Source organism: Podarcis raffonei, chromosome 3 (genome assembly GCF_027172205.1).
Source record: "Podarcis raffonei isolate rPodRaf1 chromosome 3, rPodRaf1.pri, whole genome shotgun sequence".
Lineage (NCBI taxonomy): Eukaryota > Metazoa > Chordata > Lepidosauria > Squamata > Lacertidae > Podarcis > Podarcis raffonei.
Genome location: NC_070604.1, coordinates 34,402,807 through 34,423,359, shown reverse-complemented (window position 1 = coordinate 34,423,359; position 20,553 = coordinate 34,402,807). Strand labels below are relative to the sequence as shown.

General features: G+C 45.0%; 1 protein-coding gene across 3 annotated transcripts in view; it reads left to right on the top strand.

The window, feature by feature from the left end:
* The window catches only part of ELOVL5 (ELOVL fatty acid elongase 5), a 69,849-nt gene that overhangs the window by 33,311 nt on the left and 15,985 nt on the right, over nt 1-20,553 (top strand). For all 3 annotated transcript variants that reach the window (XM_053381076.1, XM_053381073.1, XM_053381075.1), the window contains exons 2-3: nt 11,374-11,439; nt 14,221-14,408. In XM_053381076.1, the coding sequence (XP_053237051.1) occupies nt 11,382-11,439; nt 14,221-14,408 (246 nt within the window). In that variant the 5' untranslated portion in view covers nt 11,374-11,381. The remainder of the gene's footprint in view (nt 1-11,373; nt 11,440-14,220; nt 14,409-20,553) is intronic.

The following is a 20,553-nucleotide window of genomic DNA, read 5'->3' as shown; positions in this document are numbered from 1 at the left end:
AGGGATGGCGGTGGGGGGAAAGGGGAAGGTACCGCCACAATACGCTGACCTGCAGGATGTCTTCAGCGAGAAGGAAGCGGATAAACTACCCCCCCATAGGCCCTTCGACTGTCAAATCAACCTACTCCCAGGAGCTCAGCTACCAGTGGGTAAACTGTATGCCATGTCGGACAGGGAGATGCAGGAGTTGCGGGAGTTTATTGACAAGAACCTGAAAAGAGGTTTCATAAGAGGATCAAGGGCGGTGGGAGGCAGTCCGGTGTTCTTTGTGGACAAAAAAGACACTAAACAGCCCAGATTGGTCGTAGATTTCAGGGCATTGAACCTTGTATCGGAACCCGTGACCTTCCCAATGCCCAGGATTGACGATATTTTAACCAGGGTGAGGAAGGGGAAAATTTTTACCAAGCTGGACCTTCGGGGAGCGTACAATTTGATTAGGATGAGGGAGGGGGATGAATAGAAAACCACCATGTTCACCCCTCTGGGGGCCTTTGAGTACCTCGTTATGCCTTTTGGATTACAATCAGGCTCCGCCTGTTTTCAATCTTTCATGCACCACGTGTTGGGATCCCTGCTGTACAAGAATTGCGTGGCCTTTTTAGATGACGTGTTAATCTATTCGGACAACGAGGAGCAGCATGTCAGAGACATCTGGGAAGTGCTAAAGAGGCTACAGGAACACCAGTTGTGGGTCAAACTGGAGAAGTGCCAATTCCACACCCGAGAGGTCGAGTTCCTGGGATACAGGTTGTCGGACAAGGGCCTAGCTATGGACCCAGGCAAGGTGCAGGCAGTGCTGGAATGGAAGACCCCCAAGACCCGGAAGGATGTGCAGAGGTTCCTGGGGTTTGGGAACTTCTATCGGAAGTTCATCAAGAACTTCGCCCACTTAACCGCACCCATCACAGATTGTCTCAGTAGCAAAAAGAAGTTCGTCTGGACAGAAGAGGCACAGCAATCTTTTGAAAGGCTAAAGAGGGCGTTTGCTTCGGAAGAGCAGCTCTTGCACGTGGATCTGCAGAAGCCAATGAGGCTGGAGACAGACGCGTCAGACCGAGCCGTAGGGGCGGTGCTGCTCCAGCCGGGAGACCAGTCCAGCTGGAGGCCGTGCGCGTTCTTCTCGAGGAAGCTGAGCAAGTCGGAGCAAAACTACACGGTGTATGACCGGGAACTGCTTGCAATTTATGATGCCTTTCGATGCTGGAGACATTTGTTAATAGTGGCGTAGCACAAGATCCAGGTGTGCACGGACCATAAGAACCTGGAATACTGGAGGACTGCACGAGTACTCAACCAGCGACAGGTGCGATGGGCTCAGGAGTTCTCCAAGTTTTTCTTCGAGATTCGGTACGTGCCAGGAGAGGAAAACGTCAGAGCAGACGCCCTCTCCCGGAAGCCGGAGTACATGGAAGGAGAAGGACCACCAGAAGCCCGACATGTGATCCCCGAGGACCGATGGGTGTGTGGGGGAGTATTAGTAGGGAGACGAGAACTAGCCGGGCTGACGAGGGACGACGAGTTCGCCCAAACCAAAATCAGGGAACTCAGGGGCACGGGGGAAAACCATGGGGGTTTTGAGGAGAAAGAAGGGGTACTGTATTACAGGGGAGCACTGTACGTACCAGGGGATGACTTGAGGAGAAGGGTACTCAAACAACTCCATGATAACCTGACGGCGGGGCATTTCGGTCAACACAAAACCATGTTGCTTGTCACCAGGCAGTTCTGGTGGCCAAGAGTGAGGGAAGATGTACGGGAGTACATACAAGGGTGCGACTGCTGCCAGCGAGCGAAGGGGGAGAGGGCGGCGCCCGCGGGGTTACTGGAACCCTTACCCACACCGGGAAGACCATGGGAGGTAGTATCCATAGATTTTATGACCGATTTGCCCAAGTCAAGGGGCAAAACAGCCGTCATGGTGGTTGTTGACCTGTTAACAAAAATGTGCCATTTTATCGCTTGCTCGCATGCGGTGACGGCAGAGGAAACTGCCAGGCTGTTTGTGGATCACATCTTCAGGCTGCATGGCGCCCCCTTGAGGGTTTTGTCCGAGCGAGGGAAGCAATTTACTTCCAGGTTCTGGAGGAAGCTCATGAGCTTGCTGCAAGTCGAGGTGAGCTTCTTGACGGCCAGACACCCGGAGACCAACGGGCAAGCGGAAAGAGCGAACAGTATACTCCAACAATACCTATGCTGCTATGTCAGCGAGAGGCAGAACGATTGGGTGGAGAAACTAGCGCTGGCCGAATTTGCGTACAATAATGCGGAACATGTGTCCACGGGAATGAGCCCGTTCATGGCCAATTATGGGTGTCACCCCAGGGCCTTCCCAGGGGAAGGGGAGGAGAGGTGGAGTGTACCTGCAGCGGAGCAGTTTGTGGAAGAAATGGAGGCCTTACACCAACAACTTAAGATGAACTTGGAACGGGCCAAGGAAGTGTACAAGAGGCAGGCAGACAAGCACTGTAGGGAAGGGGAAACCATATGGGTTGGGGACCGGGTGTGGTTGTCAACCCAAGGGTTACTGTTCAAGGGAGGTTGCAAGAAGTTGCGGCCAAGGCGGCTGGGACCTTTCGAGGTGACACAGCAAGTTAATCCCGTGGCCTTTAGGCTCAAGTTGCCGACCAGCATGAAACTACACCCAGTGTTCCACAGGTCTTTACTCTCACCATATAGGGAGGGACTGGAATTTCCAGGGCGAGAGAGAGAGGTCCCCACACACCCACACGTAGAGGAGAGGGAACTTAGTAGTCAAGCCACGGAAATACTCGATTCAAGATGACGAGGGGGACAGGTGGAGTATTTGGTGGCTTGGGAGGGGGAATCCGAGTCGGAAAACACGTGGGTTCCTGCGGAAACCATCAGGGATGAGTTTCACAGCAGGTTCCCAAGGAAGCCCAAACCAACAGCGAGGTTCTGGGAGGAGCAATTTGGCACCACAGATGAGGAAGAAGATTTTATGGGGTTTCCGGCCTCCGAAGAGGAGGGAGGAGAGGTATCCGAAGGAGAGGAATCGGACTGGGAAGATTACCCTGTGCGAAGAGATAGCAGCAGGTGGAGAGCAATGTTTGAATCTTCAGAGGATGGGGATAGCTCCTTCCGGGGATTCCCCGCATCACCGTCAGAGGAAAGGGAGGAATTTAGGCCAAAGGAACGGGACGGAGGTGAGGGGGGTCCTGGGGGGGAGGTGGATGTCAGGGAACTGCCAGTGACTGACACAGCCACGGAGAAAGGGCTGTCCAGCCAGGGAAAGGTTTAGCCAGACAACGTTGCCTAGAGCAGCAGCCCCCTTACGCACGAGCAACCCCCAATTCCCTTTACACTAACCATCAGCTATCCGCTTGCCTATTCCTGCATGTGCAATATTTCAACATTTGCAATTTCTACAAGAGAGGTTACTCCACAAAGTGTCAAATCCACAATAGATCAGTAATGATCATTTCTAAAACCAATTCCTTTCCTGGGTGGAGATTTCAATGAGTGGTGTTGCATGATCAGAGTGGTGACAGAGGCACGTTATTACAGCGGCAGAGTGCTTGACAGATGTGAGGGGACCCAGGTGATACAGCAGAAGACCAAAGAGGAGGAGGCTGTAGTCTAGGTGAGAGATTACCATGGCGTAGACTTGAGTTCCTGCGGTGGGAAGGGCCGCATTTTTTGCAAAGCAACACAATGTAGCTGTGGACTCCGTATGAGGAACAAAGGAGGGGGAGAAAAACCAAGGTTACATGTTCAACAGGGTAGATGGCAACATTGTCGACGAACAAAGAAAGTGTGCAGGGTGAAGCAGGAACAAAGAAAGGAGGCTTGGGAGGAAAGATGAGAAGTACAGTCTTGAGAAGATTGAGACTGAGACAACAATGAAGCGTCCAAGCAGAAATATTGGAGAGACAGCTGGGGTTGTGAGGTTGGGGCGAGGGAAATGCTTCAGGGGGAGCTGTGCCAAAGACCTGGTGTATCAAAATCTCCAGTGCACTGCCTTGAAACTAGGAGAAAAGAATCCTAACAAGACAGCAAGCATAGATTAAAGCCATTCATGCCTGGATGTGGGTCTGTTCTGGACTGGCGTCTGAGCCACAAACACAAGTTTGAACTAGCCGGAATTTATCCTTTGATCATGTGGCTTCTGACATCTTTTCACAACTCTTCCGCAAGGCTAGCCTGCCATTTCTGTACTGTGACTAATTGTACCGTGCTGAATTTCCCAGTGTAATAGTTATACTTTTGAACTCTGGCAGAGGAGATGTTGTTTGGCTTGGAGGATTGTGAAAGTCATCTTAATGGGAAGAGATGTGGTGAGTTTTTTTTGGTTGGGTTCATCTGGACTGCATCCTGCAGATTACCTCTTAATTCTCAGGGAAGTGCTTTGGCTAGCAGGCTCTAACTTTGTCAGAATCACTTACGGCTTTCATTCTCCATGTGAGGCAGACCTCTTGCAAAGGCACGAAGGGTTTCCAGGGGAAGACAAGCTCCTTTTATAATACCTTCCAACCAATATGAAGGAAGAGATTGCACCCCATGCCTTTTTTTGCTCATTGCCAATAAGCGACGAAGCCTTATGTTCTGGAAGTTACTTTTACATCCTTGCGAGACTTTTGTCACCTCTAAGCAGACACTTCTTGTCACAGTTCTCATTACTATATTTTTTAAAAATAATAATAATGCCCAAACGGCACATGAGAGTGGCATATCAGTGTCTTTAAATGCAAGGTGGTCTTTAAACAAAAATTCTAGCCAGCAAATCAAAGCAACACTTTCTTTGCAGCAAAGGAAGAATTGGGAGTAGACTTTGAGTGCACTCCCAATTCTTCCTCCTTTTTAATCATCATCATCATAAAATAATTTATTTTTTATACCCTGCCCATCTGGGTGGGTTTCCCCAGCCACTCTGGGTGGCTTCCAACACAATAATAAAATACAATAATTCAACAAATATTAAAAGCATCCCTAAACTGGGCTGCCTTCAGATGTCTTCTAAAAGTCTGGTAGTTATCTGATGGGAGGGCATTCCACAGGGCAGGCGCCACTACCGAGAAGGCCCTCTGCCTCGTTCCCTGTAACTTCGCTTCTCACAGTGAGGGAACCGCCTGAAGGCCCTCTGCCCTGGACCTCAGTGTCCAGGTGGAACGATGGGGGTGGAGATGTTCCTTCAGGTATACTGGGCTGAGGCTGTTTAGGGCCTTTTAGCTGTGGTTTGAACTTTCCCATGCCTGATATCATATATGACATCAAGCCCTGCAAATTGGATGTGGTTTATGTGAAACAACATGGCGGACCACCCTGTGGTTCAGAGGGACTCCACCACAAATCTTAAAGGGCCAAAGGAGTGTGGAGGTAGGAAGTGCTGAAGCCTCTCCCCAAGTCCCCCCCCCCCCATGCACACATAATTGGGTTCATTCTACTCATCCACAGAATATCAGAAGACAATTGCTTCCCACTGAAGCCTCCTTAAGAAGGGTAGGCCTTCACGTAATACAGTCCTTGTTGCAAATATCACGCACTATAGCTGGAAAAAGAAAGATAATAAAAAGAACCATCACTGTTGCAATGTTCCTGTTTTTCTTTGCAATTTCTGTCGTGACAGTCAGCTTCTGTTTCCTCAGAGTCGGAGGAGACAGCAAAATATAATTTTTCTCCTCGTTACAAAAGAGAATGAGAGTTGCATTTCCAGAAATCCCTGCAGTTTCTTGGAAAGGGAAAAGAAAAGAGAAAAAGGAGGGACTGCTGCCACTTGAGCCGGTGGATTATTTTTTTAATGGTTTATTTGTTAATTCAGATCCCAAACGTTATGTCTACATATTTGGGGATATACGTAACACATACACAGACACAGTCTCTCGCTCTCCATTCAGAACACTGCAGCAGATGTCAGGAGTTGGCACAAGTTGAGATAGAGAGGGGAAAAACATACACAAAACGCTTTTGTAACAGCATAGCTAAGCCTCCACAGTATATGATGGTGGTAGCAGGTTCACATTTTTAAAACACGAGCCAGCCCCACCCAGGTATAATGCAGGAAGGTGGGATAGTCAACTGAGATTGAAAAACAGGGTCAATGGGGCAAACAGGAGCACCAAAATCTCCCAGACAGTTCATATTTTTAGACTTTTTTTTCCACCCAGGCTCTTTTTCTGAAAGTAGCGTTTTATTTCTTTTTAAAAAACTGAATTCAGTTTAAGCAGTGGTTTTGCTTATATTTAGATGTGAAAGCCTAGACATATTTGGAGAGGAACACAGATGCTATGTACCATTCCCCATCCTCAAAAAAATGATCTTTTTAAATATTTCTAACATTGTGTTTATTTTGTGGGGGGGGAGATAAAACTCTAAAAGAAAAACATTATGGCTGCACACTGAGGAAAAACCTCCAACAAAGTAGTTTCTCTTTTGGAATGAGTGAAATGCTTTGAAAGACAATATTTTATTCATTCAGGGTGTGTAGTATGAAGAATTTTATATGCCAAGTTTTAAAAAAATGTATATAATGGTGTATTTGATGCATTACACTGTATACATTTTCTCCATGTTTTCACCCCACCCCACTGAATGGCTTTAGAAACCTTGCATCTCTTAATACATATACAAATAAATTTACACAAGCACAAAACCATTCTGGCTTATTCCATAATGGTATTATGTAACCAAATCAATCATTGTCAATTCAGCCAAGTGAGATGACCATATGGAGATTCAGGTGGCAAGTGGATGACTCACCTGTAAATGTTCTCCTCCCCTGAGTTTCTAATTACAAAGGGAAAGAGGACTTTCTTATCTCAGTTTGTTTTGCAAGTAATATATATTTTTGTATGCAGCCTTTACTATGTCATGCTATACTTGTTTACACTAGTAAACCCAGTTTATATTTCACAAGCATGGACACACACTGCTGTTAGAAGACACCTTCCTCCCCCATGATCCAGGGATCTGGTGAGACAGGGGACACCTCACAGCTCATGTGTGTTTGGGCCTTGTGTTGTGCTGGAATGCTTGTCTCAATGGCAAAGGAAATGTGATGCTCTGCATTTTGACTGCTTAGTTTTGGAATAATGCCCCTTCTGCTTCCCTGCCCCCGGAAGCACCTTGGGGGATCCCATTCCAATTGTTAACTTTTGTTGGTATGAGCCATTTTGTGACATACCTTATAGAGAGATGTGCAAATAGATTATGTTTCACACAATCTTCTAATTTGCACGTTCCATGCCTCTAATTGTTTTGAGTTATACTTCCAGTCCATGGAGGAAAATGAAAGTCCCATTTTCCATTATTCTAGAAGTCTGTGTACTTTGGTTCAATTGCGTAGATCTAAACTTTCTAGCTAATGTTGTTGAAGCCTGTTAATCATTTCAGGGAGGATTTGGGGCGGGGCTTTCGGGAGAGAGGAGAAATTGGTTAGCTGTGCAAGAGCTTCAAATCACCTTTAATCATCCAAGCTTAATTTACCAGCATGTGATTCGATACTACCTGAAATTAGTGACCATCTAGAAGTGTCATGGTCCTGACATGGGGTAACTGTGCCCCTGAAGGACCAGGTGCGCAGTCTGGGAGTCTTTTTGGGATCACAGCTGACCATGGAGGCGCAGGTCAATTCTGTGTCCAGGGCAGCTGTCTACCAGCTCCATCTGGTACGCAGGCTGAGACCTTACCTGCCCGTGGACTGTCTGGACAGAGTGGTGCATGCTCTGGTTATCTTCTGCTTGGACTACTGCAATGCGCTCTATGTGGGGCTACCTTTGAAGGTGACCTGGAAACTACAACTAATCCAGAATGCGGCAGCTAGATTGGTGACTGGGAGTGGCCACTGAGACCACATAACACTGGTCCTGAAAGACCTACACTGGCTCCCAGTACGTTTCTGGGCACAATTCAAAGTGTTGGTGCTAGCCTTTAAAGCCCTAAATGGTCTCGGTCCAGTATACCTGAAGGAGCGTCTCCACCTCCATCGTTCTGCCCAGACACTGAGATCTAGCGGTGAGGACCATCTGTCGGTTCCCTCACTGCGAGAAGTGAGATTACAGGGAACCAGGCAGAGGGCCTTCTCTGTAGTGGCGCCCGCCCTGTGAAACACCCTCCCATCAGATGTCACAAGAAATAAACAACTATCTGACTTATAGAAGACATCTGAAGGCAGCCCTGTTTAGGGAAGTTTTTAATGTTTGATGTTTTATCATGTTTTTAATATTTTGCTGGAAGATGCCCAGAGTGGCTGGGGAAACCCAGCCAGATGGGTGGGGTATAAATAATAAATCATCATCATCATTACCTGGGTATCATTTCATGCAAAAAAAAAGGTGATATTCCCGCTCCTGAGTGTGTGTGTGTGTGTGTGTGTGTGTGTGTATGGGGCGAGGGGAACCTACTAATGCAAATCTGGGGGGAAAACCATCCTTAGTATAGCCATACTAAGGAAAACCATCCTTAGTATAGCCATATTACTGATAGTGTGGATTATGTCAATCTTATTAAAGTAGCCAGTCTTATTCCTGGGTTGAGCAGAGCAGAGCTAAGAAAGGGCATGGTAGTTCTGTGGCATTATCCAGCATTGGGTGGTGGCTGTTGTTGTTTAGAGAAATACAGTGAGAAGGGATGACTACTTGCTTTCCCACCCAAGAGGGGGGGAAACAGGAGATGCTTGGGGGTGGGTATATGGAAATGTTCGTGTCAAAGTTTGAAGCAGCTGAACAACATCGCTGAGGTTATTGTGATGTGTGAATAAACAACTGCAACAAATGCCCTTGGAATATGCTGCTTTCCTTTTAACAATTTAATATTGATTTTATCTCAGCATGGGCCTGTGAAACCTTTTGTTGCTGCGAATCACACCATTTCTTCTGATACACACACCCTGTTTCATATGCCCTGCCTGGTCTTGTCTGAATGTAGCATTGCTGGCTACTGAGAGATCTCAGTAAAATAACTCTACAGCTCCATGAAATGTGAGTTCTTTGCATAGTTCAGGGTTGGTGGGGGGTAGCAGCAGGACTCCCTTGTGTGTCAGTAACTGGGAATTGGTGGCCGTGATGTGGGGTTGCCATATGTCCTCTTTTTCCAGGACATGCCCTCTTTCTTGTGGGTTTGTAAAATGAGAGTCGTCATAGCGATCCGTAGTTAAAAGCAGAAAGTCTGCAAATGTATCCTCTTTTTTGCTCTTCCAAATATGGCAACTCTAGCAGTGTGAACAGCTCAAAAGTTGCAAACTTGCACAATATATGGGACAGACCTGGGAGATACAATGTGATTACTTTAGGGAAAGAATGTAGTTCTGGAATGCTTTACAAAGAGGAGTATTTTCTTATTAACCTCCATGTTGATTGTGCTTTATTATTCTGTGCCTGCATCCCGTTTAGTGATAGATAACGTGTGTGTGTGTAGCTGCCTTATACTGGTCCACCTATTCCAGTAGAATAAAAGGGACCCGGCTGGCGCTGTGGGGTAAACCACAGAGCCTAGGACTTGCTGACCAGAAGGTCGGCGGTTCGAATCCCCGCAATGGGGTGAGCTCCCATTGCTCGGTCCCTGCTCCTGCCAACCTAGCAGTTCGAAAGCATGTCAAAGTGCAAGTAGATAAATAGGTACCGCTCTGGTGGGAAGGTAAATGGCGTTTCCGTGTGCTGCTCTGGTTCGCCAGAAGCGGCTTAGTCATGCTGGCCACATGACCCGGAAGCTGTACGCCGGCTCCCTCGGCCAATAAAGCGAGATGAGCGCCACAACCCCAGAGTCGGTCACGACTGGACCTAATGGTCAGGGGTCTCTTTACCTTTACCTTTATTCCAGTAGAATAATAGAATTTTAGAGTTGGACGGAACCCAAGGAATGCAGGAAACTCAGCTAAAGCATCCATAGCAAATGCCATCCAACCTCCTAGGAAGGTATTATGTACTCTGCTTAGCAATGCTTCATCCAGGCAGAAGTCTTCCCAGTTGCCAGGGATCCTTTGAACTGAGGATGCCAAAGATTGAGTCTCTGAATGCAGTAAAATGGTTCTTGACTGCGCTTTAGTCTCTGCCGGTTAGGAAGATGTCAACACAGCACCACAAGTGTTGGTGCTGACCTGGTAACTGGAGACCTGATTTTCCCCCTTAAACACATCCACCCACCTCTGGACATTGGTACAGAAGCAGGCAGCAAAGAGTACCCTCACTTTCAGATGCTGCAGAGCTGCATGGTTTTGATAGTGCCACCCCTCCTGTATGCATACTGTCGAAAGGTGAAGTCCCAGGAAGGGTTTACTTGATAAGCTTGGTTCTGCTGTGCTTATTTGGAAGGTGGCATTAAGTCATTATAAGACACTGTTTATTCTGCTGTGTTTAAACTTGGTCTGAAATATCAGGGCTGCGGGTAAGCTTTATTTGGCAACTCTCATCTTTTGGTTAAATGAGCTGCTGCTATGGTTTCGCTGTACATAGACTTGTTTTGTTTTGTGCATACAGACACACACACACACACACACACACACAGGCCAAAAAGTGACTCAGGATTATTTATAAAGTAGGAGGGGAGGAAGGCAGGTGAAGAGTCCCTTTTTAATTATAAGTGTTTCCTGTGCAGCTACGAGCTATAAAACAAGTTCCTGCTGCATCTGTTTCAGGCTTTGACTTGTGAATATTGTTTTTCAGTATCCAAGTAAAGTAGAGATGGCTTCCATTTTGTCTCTTTTCTTGTATGCTGCCTTCAAGATGGCAGGAGATGTTTTTAAATACGTCTTTAGGGATGTAAACTTTATGGTGTGCTCTGTTCAGCGTCAGTGTCTTCTCCCATTATTTGTGGTCTTCCTGCAGCTCTTAACTACTGAATGCAAAAGAAGTTTTACAAAGTTACGCCATGCTTTATGCATTTGAAACTCCATAAGGAAATGTGTATCTAACGTAACGTTTTGCGGAATTTCCCTAAATCTCCTTTAAGCCTCCCTTGCGATAAGTAGAAGAGTACCATTTATAAATGCACATTTGAAGAAGTATAGGCTCCTTATTTGTGTCTTGGCCTTGGGAAATGCAGAAAGTCATGTTAATACCATGATGTGAGTTCAACAGCACTCTTTCCACCTGTGATTCAGAGGTATACTGACAGTGGAGCAGCCTTCAGTGCAAAAGATGGGCTTTATTCCCCCAATATTCCTGCAAAAATCTTCCAAGTGTTCAGAGGAATACTTGGGGAGCCTGTGGCCTTTTGATTGTTGCTGGACTCCAACTCCCATCAGCCACAGCCAGTGCGGTCAATGCTTAGGGATGATGGGTGTTGCAGTCTAGCACCATCTAGGGAGCCATGGATTCCCACACCCACAAACGTATCTCATGCTAGTTTAAACTGTATCCCGATAGCAGCATTTCCATAGAAAAGAGCAAAATAACTGTTTTCTCCCCATCTTCCACACAGGTTGCACAATGACGTCTCTGGATGAAACAATCAATAGCTATCTGGATGTTTGGCTTGGACCCAGAGGTAGGTGGTTTATTTGGGAGAGGGTGGGCTACCTAGTTTCTGATTACTTGCCAAAGGTTTTTATGTTCCTGAATACAGTGACATTTTAAAAAACTCTTAACTAAGATGTTGTGTAGTAATCACTGGAATGAGGACTGAAATCCCTGCATGGTTGGTTTTTTTGTTTTGCTTTGTTTTGGCTTGCAATGGATACAAGTGCTTTATTAGATGTATACTTTTATCGTTGTTGGAATTCAATACAAGGGGTGTTCTGATTTATGCCACTTTAGGTAGCTAGATCTTTTGGAGAGGTGGCCTGTAGTTACATTAATAAATAAACTCCCCAGCAGCAGTGTCAGTGAGAGAATAGCATATTTCTGCGCTGAATTCTGTGTACAAAATAGCTCCTTTTAAGACTCTGCCTCTGTGGTTCTGTTCCCATGGAAAGCACAGTCACGAACAAAACGAAATAGTTGCCCTTTTTATGTGTTTGCTTAGAGATATTGCATTTGAGGCACCCTCACTGATCTCACCCTCTGCATCAGCTGAGTTGGCACAAAAATTGAGCCCGCATGTTCCGATGACCCTGCGGGGTGAGAATTCTGTAGTGACATTCGGTCCTGACGTCAGAGTGGAAAACACATGAATGAGGCAGCCCATTTATGTTAGCACATGTTCAAAAACTCCTGTCAGTTAATAGACTCATAAACATTACAGCTATCGGAAAATACGAAATTGCTCTTGCATTTGGCGTATGTTAAACAATTGTGGAAGCAATCTATCCAAACTGAACCGCTGAAATGCCATTGATATCTGTGGGAAAGATAAAAGCTCATATTGTAGCTTAAATGACAGAACACACAATGCTGTATGGAGAAAGACCCAAGTTCAGTGTTCAAATTTAGCCAGGCGCCCGGCATGTTTTGCACCTGACTTTTGACCGCTTGTGACCAAGTGAAGATGACCTGAGCACCAGGAAGGCAACTGAGATCTCCACCATCTGGAGGTGCATGCTTGGGGATCATTGGATCTAGGCTGTAGAATTCTATCTGTTACATTTTACCTGCGCAACGGAATGAATTTCAGGAACCAGAATGCTTTTTCTGTGCAGCCGGAGCAGGAGCAGTGAACAACATCATAGTTAATAGTTGCAGATTGTCTTCACTTAGCCCACCCCACTGCCCTGCTCACAGTTGTGAAGAATATCCCTACATTATGAATGTTCTGTGTCCCCATTAAGAAAAAGAGGTTGGAATAGGTCAATATATATGTAGGCTGTCCCTGAATCAAGTGGTTTTTCTTCTTTTAAGTTCTCAAAGCTCTAAGCCTAGGTCAAGGTTGTCATCTGAGCTAGCCAGATGTTTAACTGAGAATCAATCCCAGTCATTTTTATCCTTTGAAAAATAAGACTTTAGAGCAGGGTTTCCCAAACCTGTGTCTCCACCTCTTTTGGACTACATTTCCCATCATCCCTGGCTAGAAGGACCAGTGGTCAAGGATGGTGGGAATTGTAGTCCCAAAAAACCAGATGGAGACCCACATTTGGGAAACCCTGCTTTAGAGCCATCTTGCTCAAAATGGCAACTATACATTCTGTTTTGATGACTGTAATCTTGGTTTAAGGAGCCGTTTGGCACCTAGCTTATATATCTGAGCTTCTAACACTGCCCAAGTTTGCTTCCTGGTGTTTCCACTTAGAAGATCTGAGAAGGCTTCTGCTTATGACCTGTGCGTGTTGCTGCCCATTAGAACAGATAGCATTATCCTAGCTGGACCAAAGTTCTGATGGTGTAAGACTGGGCTCTCCAGATGTGACTGGGCTTCCGCTCTCATCAGCTCTGCCCATTGGCCCTGCTAGCTGGGGCTGATGGGAGTGCTATAACATCTGGAGGGCACCAGGTTCCCCATCCCTGGTATAAAGCAGCATTATAGCATCACTTTGCTTAACTCTACTATGACACACCCATGGGAATGAAAGATGCTCCAATTTTCTTGGATCATCCCCAGGTTTTCAAAACATGAAAGGCCGCCCCCCAAGAAAGTGCAACTCCTCGGAATATATTTTTTCAGATTCAACAGCAAAGCTTAATTGTGTGAACATGGGATCTCGGATCTCTTTATAATATTTAAGCACTATTTAAAATATTTACATTCTCCTTATTTTGCCACAAAGCCTGGTAGTTCAGATGGGTGGGAATCAATCAAACTGAGAAAGTGGCAACTTGGAAGGTGAGGCGAGCATCTTGGCTCTGACAAAATCCATCTAATTTCAGATAATGGGAGTAATGGAGATGTCAGGAAGGAGAGAATGAAAAGTAACTTGGAATATAAAAGCACCAGATATCAAGATTTGAGAGAGAAGTAGGAAAGGCTAGTGTGTCAGGTGCTCCTTCAGGGAGCAGCACTTTTGTAAAGGGAGCATAATTAGTTGTTTAGCAACAGAGCAATTAAATAAAACCTCGCCACGGGTGTGGGGTTCGTGTGCAATTCAGAGCAACGGGCTTTTCTCACTGTATCTCCCAGCTATTATTCCTTTGGCTTCTCTTAGAAAGCCTTGCTAAAGGGGGAACCGAATCTCCGCACACATCAGATACCACTAACACAGATTGTCCTCCCAACTTCCTTTGGTCTGAAATGTTGGTATTGAATCTGGTCAGACGCTCTGGAGCAACTGCTTCCACAACATGCATAAATGTGTACCCTGCCTTTCCTAGCAATGAATATTCTTCCAGTCTTAAATCTGAGAAGTCTTTGAAATGGCCTTAATCCAGATAAAAATGTTGCCTTTGTGTTCCGTTTCAGATCCCAGAGTAAAAGGATGGTTTCTCCTGACCAATTACACACCTACCTTCATCTTCACCGTCTTATACTTATTAATCGTATGGTTAGGACCAAAGTACATGCGGAACAGGCAGCCGTTCACCTTCAGGGGTATTCTAGTGGTCTATAACCTCGGGCTTACGCTTCTGTCCCTCTATATGTTTTATGAGGTAAGAAATGAAGAGGCTGTGCATTTTTCTCGCATTGCTTGTTCCATGCTTTCATACAAAATATCAGGTTCAGGAGGCCTCTCCGAATAATACAGTTTTAGAAGACTTCTAAAAGCAACTGGGAATGGCTCCCACCAAATCACTGTTTTTGCAAGGAGTTCCACAGGGCAGAGCCTGCCATACAAAAGGCTCAGTCCCTGGTAAGGTGGCAGAAAGGATGTGAAGGGAGAGAGTCTATGTGCTGACCACCTCCATCACAAGGATGCTTCAGAAGGGAGTTGCTGCCAGGAACATTATGTGCAGGTGTATTTTGATGCATTGAACAGAATGAAAGTTTATGAGTCATGGTGGAGGGGAGAGCATATGTGTACAAATTCAACAGAGCTTTGTTTGTTTGCTTTGTTGCTATTCTATACGATTTATGCTGTATTCATTATGTTCCATTATGTTATTTTTATCTTTTGTTTGTAAGCTGCTTTGGGATTTATTTGAATAAAAAGCAGCATAGAAATAAAATCAATCAATCAATATCAAATCAATCAATCAAAAAGGCCAGTCAAACCTCAGGGGTGTGTAGGACCACCAGCAAATGCCCCATCAGTGATCAAGGTGGATATATTTGTCTGGAAGCTTGGGCTTCACAATCCTTGTAATATATTTCCTTCTCTGTCGCCCCCCCCCCCAACTTTGGTAAACTTTGACCAATTGTGACTCCTAAAAAGTTAACCATTATAGTTGCACAGTTCATACATTTACAGGCCACCAACGCCTTTCTGGTGGCAGAGGAACATAGTCTTCTAAGCTCATCCTGCAAAAGCTTTGCATGTTTGACCGTAGCATTTACCTCAAGTGCGGTTTGGCAGAGAAAGTGGCTCATACATTCCTGAAATAAGTGAACAAGCAGGGCCGTTCCACGCATGGCTGAATGCACAAAACCCTCCTGCCACATTTTATGGGAGATGTGTGGTTAAGTGACAGAGACCATAACCTGCTCCTATGTCATGGCAAGCAGCTCGGAAGACCAGAAAACTGCATGAAATGAGTCTCTAGCAAACGCATCCTTTGAATAATAGTTACGTAGAACCCTATGATATTAGAAACGCATGTTGTTGTTGTTTGGGGGGGGAATTATTTACATTTTCACAGTACCGTAAAAAGAGCAAACTAATCTACAGGAAATACAAAAAATAAAGAAACTAAAGGAAGAAGGAACAGGAAAAAAGAAACTACTCATTGCTTATATTGTAACTTGCATCCCCATCCCTCTCTTCCCACAGCCTCTCGTTACTGTGGTACCTCTCCTTACCCACTGTGGCGATCACACAGGTCCCCAAATGTTTCACCGTCTATTGTTCCCTGTGCCACCACTTTATTTCTTGCTGCCACCACCCAGGCCCTACCTGGTACAATACTGAGTCCAGTCAGGGTTAAATTGGGACATAAACATCTGTTTATTTATTGCAGTTTAACAAGCATGTGGTTTCATAAACAGTATCAGTCAATTACATTCATGGGGTGCCTATCCAGACCTATAACTTCCGCTACCTGCTCTCACTCACTAAACCACCTCTCAGATATTTACTTGTCTTCCTAGCCCCTAACTGTTCCTGACTCAGCTTATTTCGCTACACTAACTCAACCTACCCACAGACTTTATCCCAATTCACTTCCACTCCAACCAACCACCCAACCTCCAGCAAACTCCTCCCTTTGCCCCTCCCAGAGCTGGTTTTATAGTCCCTCTGATTCCACCCCCCTCCCCCAGGTTCTGATAGGGTAACCTGTTTAACTATTTCACCTCCAGCACTCTCATATGGTAATGTCACACCCACCTCTCACACAGGGTTCTCAAACTGTCCTCCCCTTATCTGTATACTGTTCTTGTTGTTGTTTAGTCGTCTTAGTCGTGTTCGACTCTCCGTGACCCCATGAACCAGAGCATGACTTGGAAACTCTCACTTCTCAAAGCTTCTCTTTTTTTTAATGTCCATGGAGTTTTCTTGGCAAAATACTGGAGTGGTTTGCCAGTTCCTTCTGCAGGTGTATCACATTTAGTCTAAACTCTCGGCTATGACCTGTCCGTCTTGGGTGGCCCTGCATGCCATAGCTCACAGCTTCTCTTGAGTTATTCAAGCCCCTTCACCACAACAAGGCAGTGATACATGAAGGGGAAACAGTTCTTACCAAAGTACAATAAGAATATGAGAATAAGAATAAACCACCAAGGGAGATAAAAGTAAAAAGAGGAAAAAGAAGAAAGTAATAGATAAAAGGACCTCCAGCTACCTATCTGTCGGTTGTGTATACGATATTTCTTGTTGAATCTAGGTTATTCAATTATTCCTCCCCTTGCTAGATTTTGTTTTTCCAGCTCTCCAGTTCATTTATCAGTTGCTTGGGGGGGCATGGCGTGTTCTTGGTTTGCACAGAATGGCCTTTCCTTACCTGGGGAGGCAAGGTTTATTTTCCCATTCTATAAAGGTCTGGAGGCTCTGTAGCCTAGTTATTCTGGCTTTGGTTGGTACCTGAGTAGGATGTTCATTCAAAGTGTTCTAAAAGATCCCAGCTAAAATGGGAACAGGAGCAAATGTGCTAGAATAGGAGTTCAGAATCTTCTACAAAAGTGGCATGACAGTCTTAAACAGTTTGTCCCCACGCCTTCTCCCTGCTGAAAAACCTCACAACAAACAGCACTTCTCTCGGAGAGTTAGATACCTAACTTTTTATATTGCTTGGGAAACACCTAATTATTGCAGATACGACAGGAGCAGTTTATTTGTTTAGAGATCATTAGTCTTCATTTACTTTTCCACTTGAACATACTTGCTGTGTCAAAGTAGGTGTTCAAGTGAGATAGTGGCATCTGTGGCATGTGTTCCGGAGCAAATATTTTGGCACCAGGATTACCCACAATGAACACATCTACGCAATCCTTTCTCCTTTAGAACCTCACAGGAATGCATGTTTCCCCCTTCCGATTTTTAATTTGAAGGGAAATATCTGGCCAAACAAATAACTTCAGATACTGCATTTGGATTTCAGGGTCATGTTGCCTTAATAGAAACGGTACATTTTAAAATGTACCTTTTGTGTGTTTTTTGAAAGCAAAATAAAAATGAAAATCTGTTACCTGCTCCTCCCTCTGTGACACTAACCCACCTGGTATTTTTTTTTTTTAAATCCCTTGTGTCATTGCTAATCACATTGTTAACCTAATGTGTGGTTAGACCCTTCAATCAGTAGCCAAGGCTCAACAGAATATAGTAGACTAGTTAATAATGCCAGTGATCTGCAAGAATGGAAAAGGTAGGGAAATCTTGACTTCTGTGAACAGATAATAATTTAGGATGCTGTAGTAGTAAGGGGCTTTCTAAATGGTGGGCACAAATCTGCATTATGTATAGAAGGGTTTCCTTTTGTTTTGTTTGACAGCAAAGACAAAGCACAAATACACCAAATTGCTGCTGCTGTAGAGCTTGTGGGAAATCCTGTAGGGAACAATTAATGGTCAAGTCCTCCTTCCCATGTGTGCTCAAGCCTCTTTGTCATTTCATATGTAAGATGAGATAACTACAGAGACTGAATGCAGTGGCAGCAGGAATGGACAGCAGGTTGCTATGGGGAACTTGCAAACTACAAATGGAGAACGTATTGTTTGTGGTATTCCCAAAGCCAGAGTTTCTTGAGAAAGTTTGAATGGAACTTCTGCAGATAATGATTATGCTATCATTGGGTAGTACTCCCACCCCCATACCCCAACAAAAAGTTAGAGTATCTTGTTTTCAAAATGCATGTTTTTATTTTTGTACTGGAAACAAAGCAGTAGTTTTATAGTGAGGTTAGGTGGGGGGGGAATGCCAAAAGAGAGCTGCTTATTACATTGCATATATATTTTTGTTCCACCCTCTTCATCCAAAGAGTTTGGAAAGCATATTTAATTTTATCTTTCCTCCCCCACCCCGCAGTTTTAGCCACCCAACAGCCCTGTTAGGTAGTCCAGGCCAATAGAAAGTGACTGCCTCTAGGCCACCAACTAAGCTTTGTGTATATGAACTGGCCAAGTCCTGGTTCAGCCACAAGAGCTATATCTGATTTCATAAAAATGCAGAAATCTCAGGCATGCTAAAGCAATGAGTCTTGCACATTTAGAACTGTTTATGGAAACCAGTTGACATTCACTATATACGCACTCTAAATGTTGAGGTTAGTCCTTTGATTTTAAAATGCTGTGTGTGGTTTTATTTTGGGGGGGGGTCAAGGAAGATATATTACATGAAGTTCTAGATAAACATTTTTCAGAAGACGTTATCTAAATTATAAATCCTGGCCTCTTGCCTTGAGTTGAGTTTTGTTTTGTTTTGCTTGCTGGCCCAGCCAAGTCAATACTCATGAGATTTGACCAGTATTTTTGTCAAATCTAAAATTATATTTTCATGTTTTCTTGTAAGGAAGCTTCTTGTGGTCAAGTCAAGAAGACTTGAAATAGAAGTCTGATGGAAAGTGTAAAAGAAGACTGTTTCGGAATCAGACTCTACTCTCATCCTGCTTTCATAGAAGCCCCTCTTAAAGATTATCAATCCCTCCCCCAAGAGTTGCAGGCTATTTCAGCATTGTGATGTGTACATACAGTGGTACCTCGGGTTAACTACTTAATTCGTTCCGGAGGTCCGTTCTTAACCTGAAGCACCACTTTAGCTAATGAGGCCTCCTGCTGCTGCTGCGCCGCCGGAGCACAATTTCTGTTCTCATACTGAAGCAAAGTTCTTAACCTGAGGTAATATTTCTGGGTTAGCGGAGTCTGTAACCTGAAGCGTCTGTAACCTGAAGCGTATGTAACCCCAAGTACCACTGTATCTCACTTTTACCTCTAGGCTATTGGATAGCAGACATTTCCAAAACCTGACAGAGTAGTGCATGATAGGGAGTCTCAATCCCAAAGGCTCCTCTGTCCAGCCCTTGGGAGGCAACACCCATCAGCAGCCCTACTCTTCACCCTCCTTCAGTGAACTCTTAGAATCATAGAGTTGTAAGGGACCATGAAGGTCATAATCTTAATCTCAGGGCCATGGGTTTGACAAAAGATTCCTGCATTGCAGGAGGCTGGACAAGATGACCCCCACTGCAATGCAGGAATCTCAACTAAAGCATCCATGATATATGGCCTTCCAGTCTCTGCTTATAAACCTCCAAGGAAGGCGAGTCCACCACCTTCCGAGAGAATCTGTTCTGCTGTCGAAGAGCTCTTACTGATGTTTAGTTGAAATCTCCTTTCTTGTAACTTGAAGCTCCTACCCTCTGGAGCAGGAGAAAACAAGCTCGCTCTATCTTCCATGTGGCAGCCTGTGGTGATCACACAGGGTCCCCGGTCTATTGATCCCTGTGCCACCACTGTGCTCGCTTCCCCACTGCCACCAACACGTTACTCTCGGGTAAAACACTGAGTCCAGTCAGTTGTTAAAAGTGAACTAAAAAAACCAAGTTTATTTTACAAGCATTAGCAAATTTATGGTTTCTCAGATAATATTCCTGTCAGTATCTTAACTTTAGTTTCTTTACTGGCCTATACCTTCCTAATACCTTCTGACTGATTATCTCAACTGTTTGACTGACTCCTCTTAACAAATTCTCTCCCTCTTTCACACCAGACTAGCCCAACCCACAGACTTATCTTCTCTGTCTCTCCTAACTCCAGACTGTCTCTTCAACAACTCTAACTCTAACTCCTGACTTCTCCCTTTGGGTTCCCTTTGGTTAGTCATTTTAAAATTAGTTAACCCTTTCCTTATGAACCCAGTATGATATCACACACCTAGGAGGGCAAACGCCACACAGCCCTTTAGATATATGAAGTTGGCTATCATATCTCCTCTCAGTCTCCTCTTTACCAAACTAAACATTCCAAATTCTCTCATAGCACTTGACTTCCAGACCCTCGATCACCCTCCTCTGCTCACAATCTGGCTTGTCAACATCCTGCTTACCGTATTTTTTGCCATATAGGATGCACTTTTTCCCCTCCAAAAATGAAGGGGAAATGTGTGTGCGTCCTATGGGGCGAATGCAGGCTTTCGCTGAAGCCTGGAGAGCGAGAGGGGTCGGTGCGCACCGATCCCTCTCTCTCTCCAGGCTTCAGGAAGCTATCCGC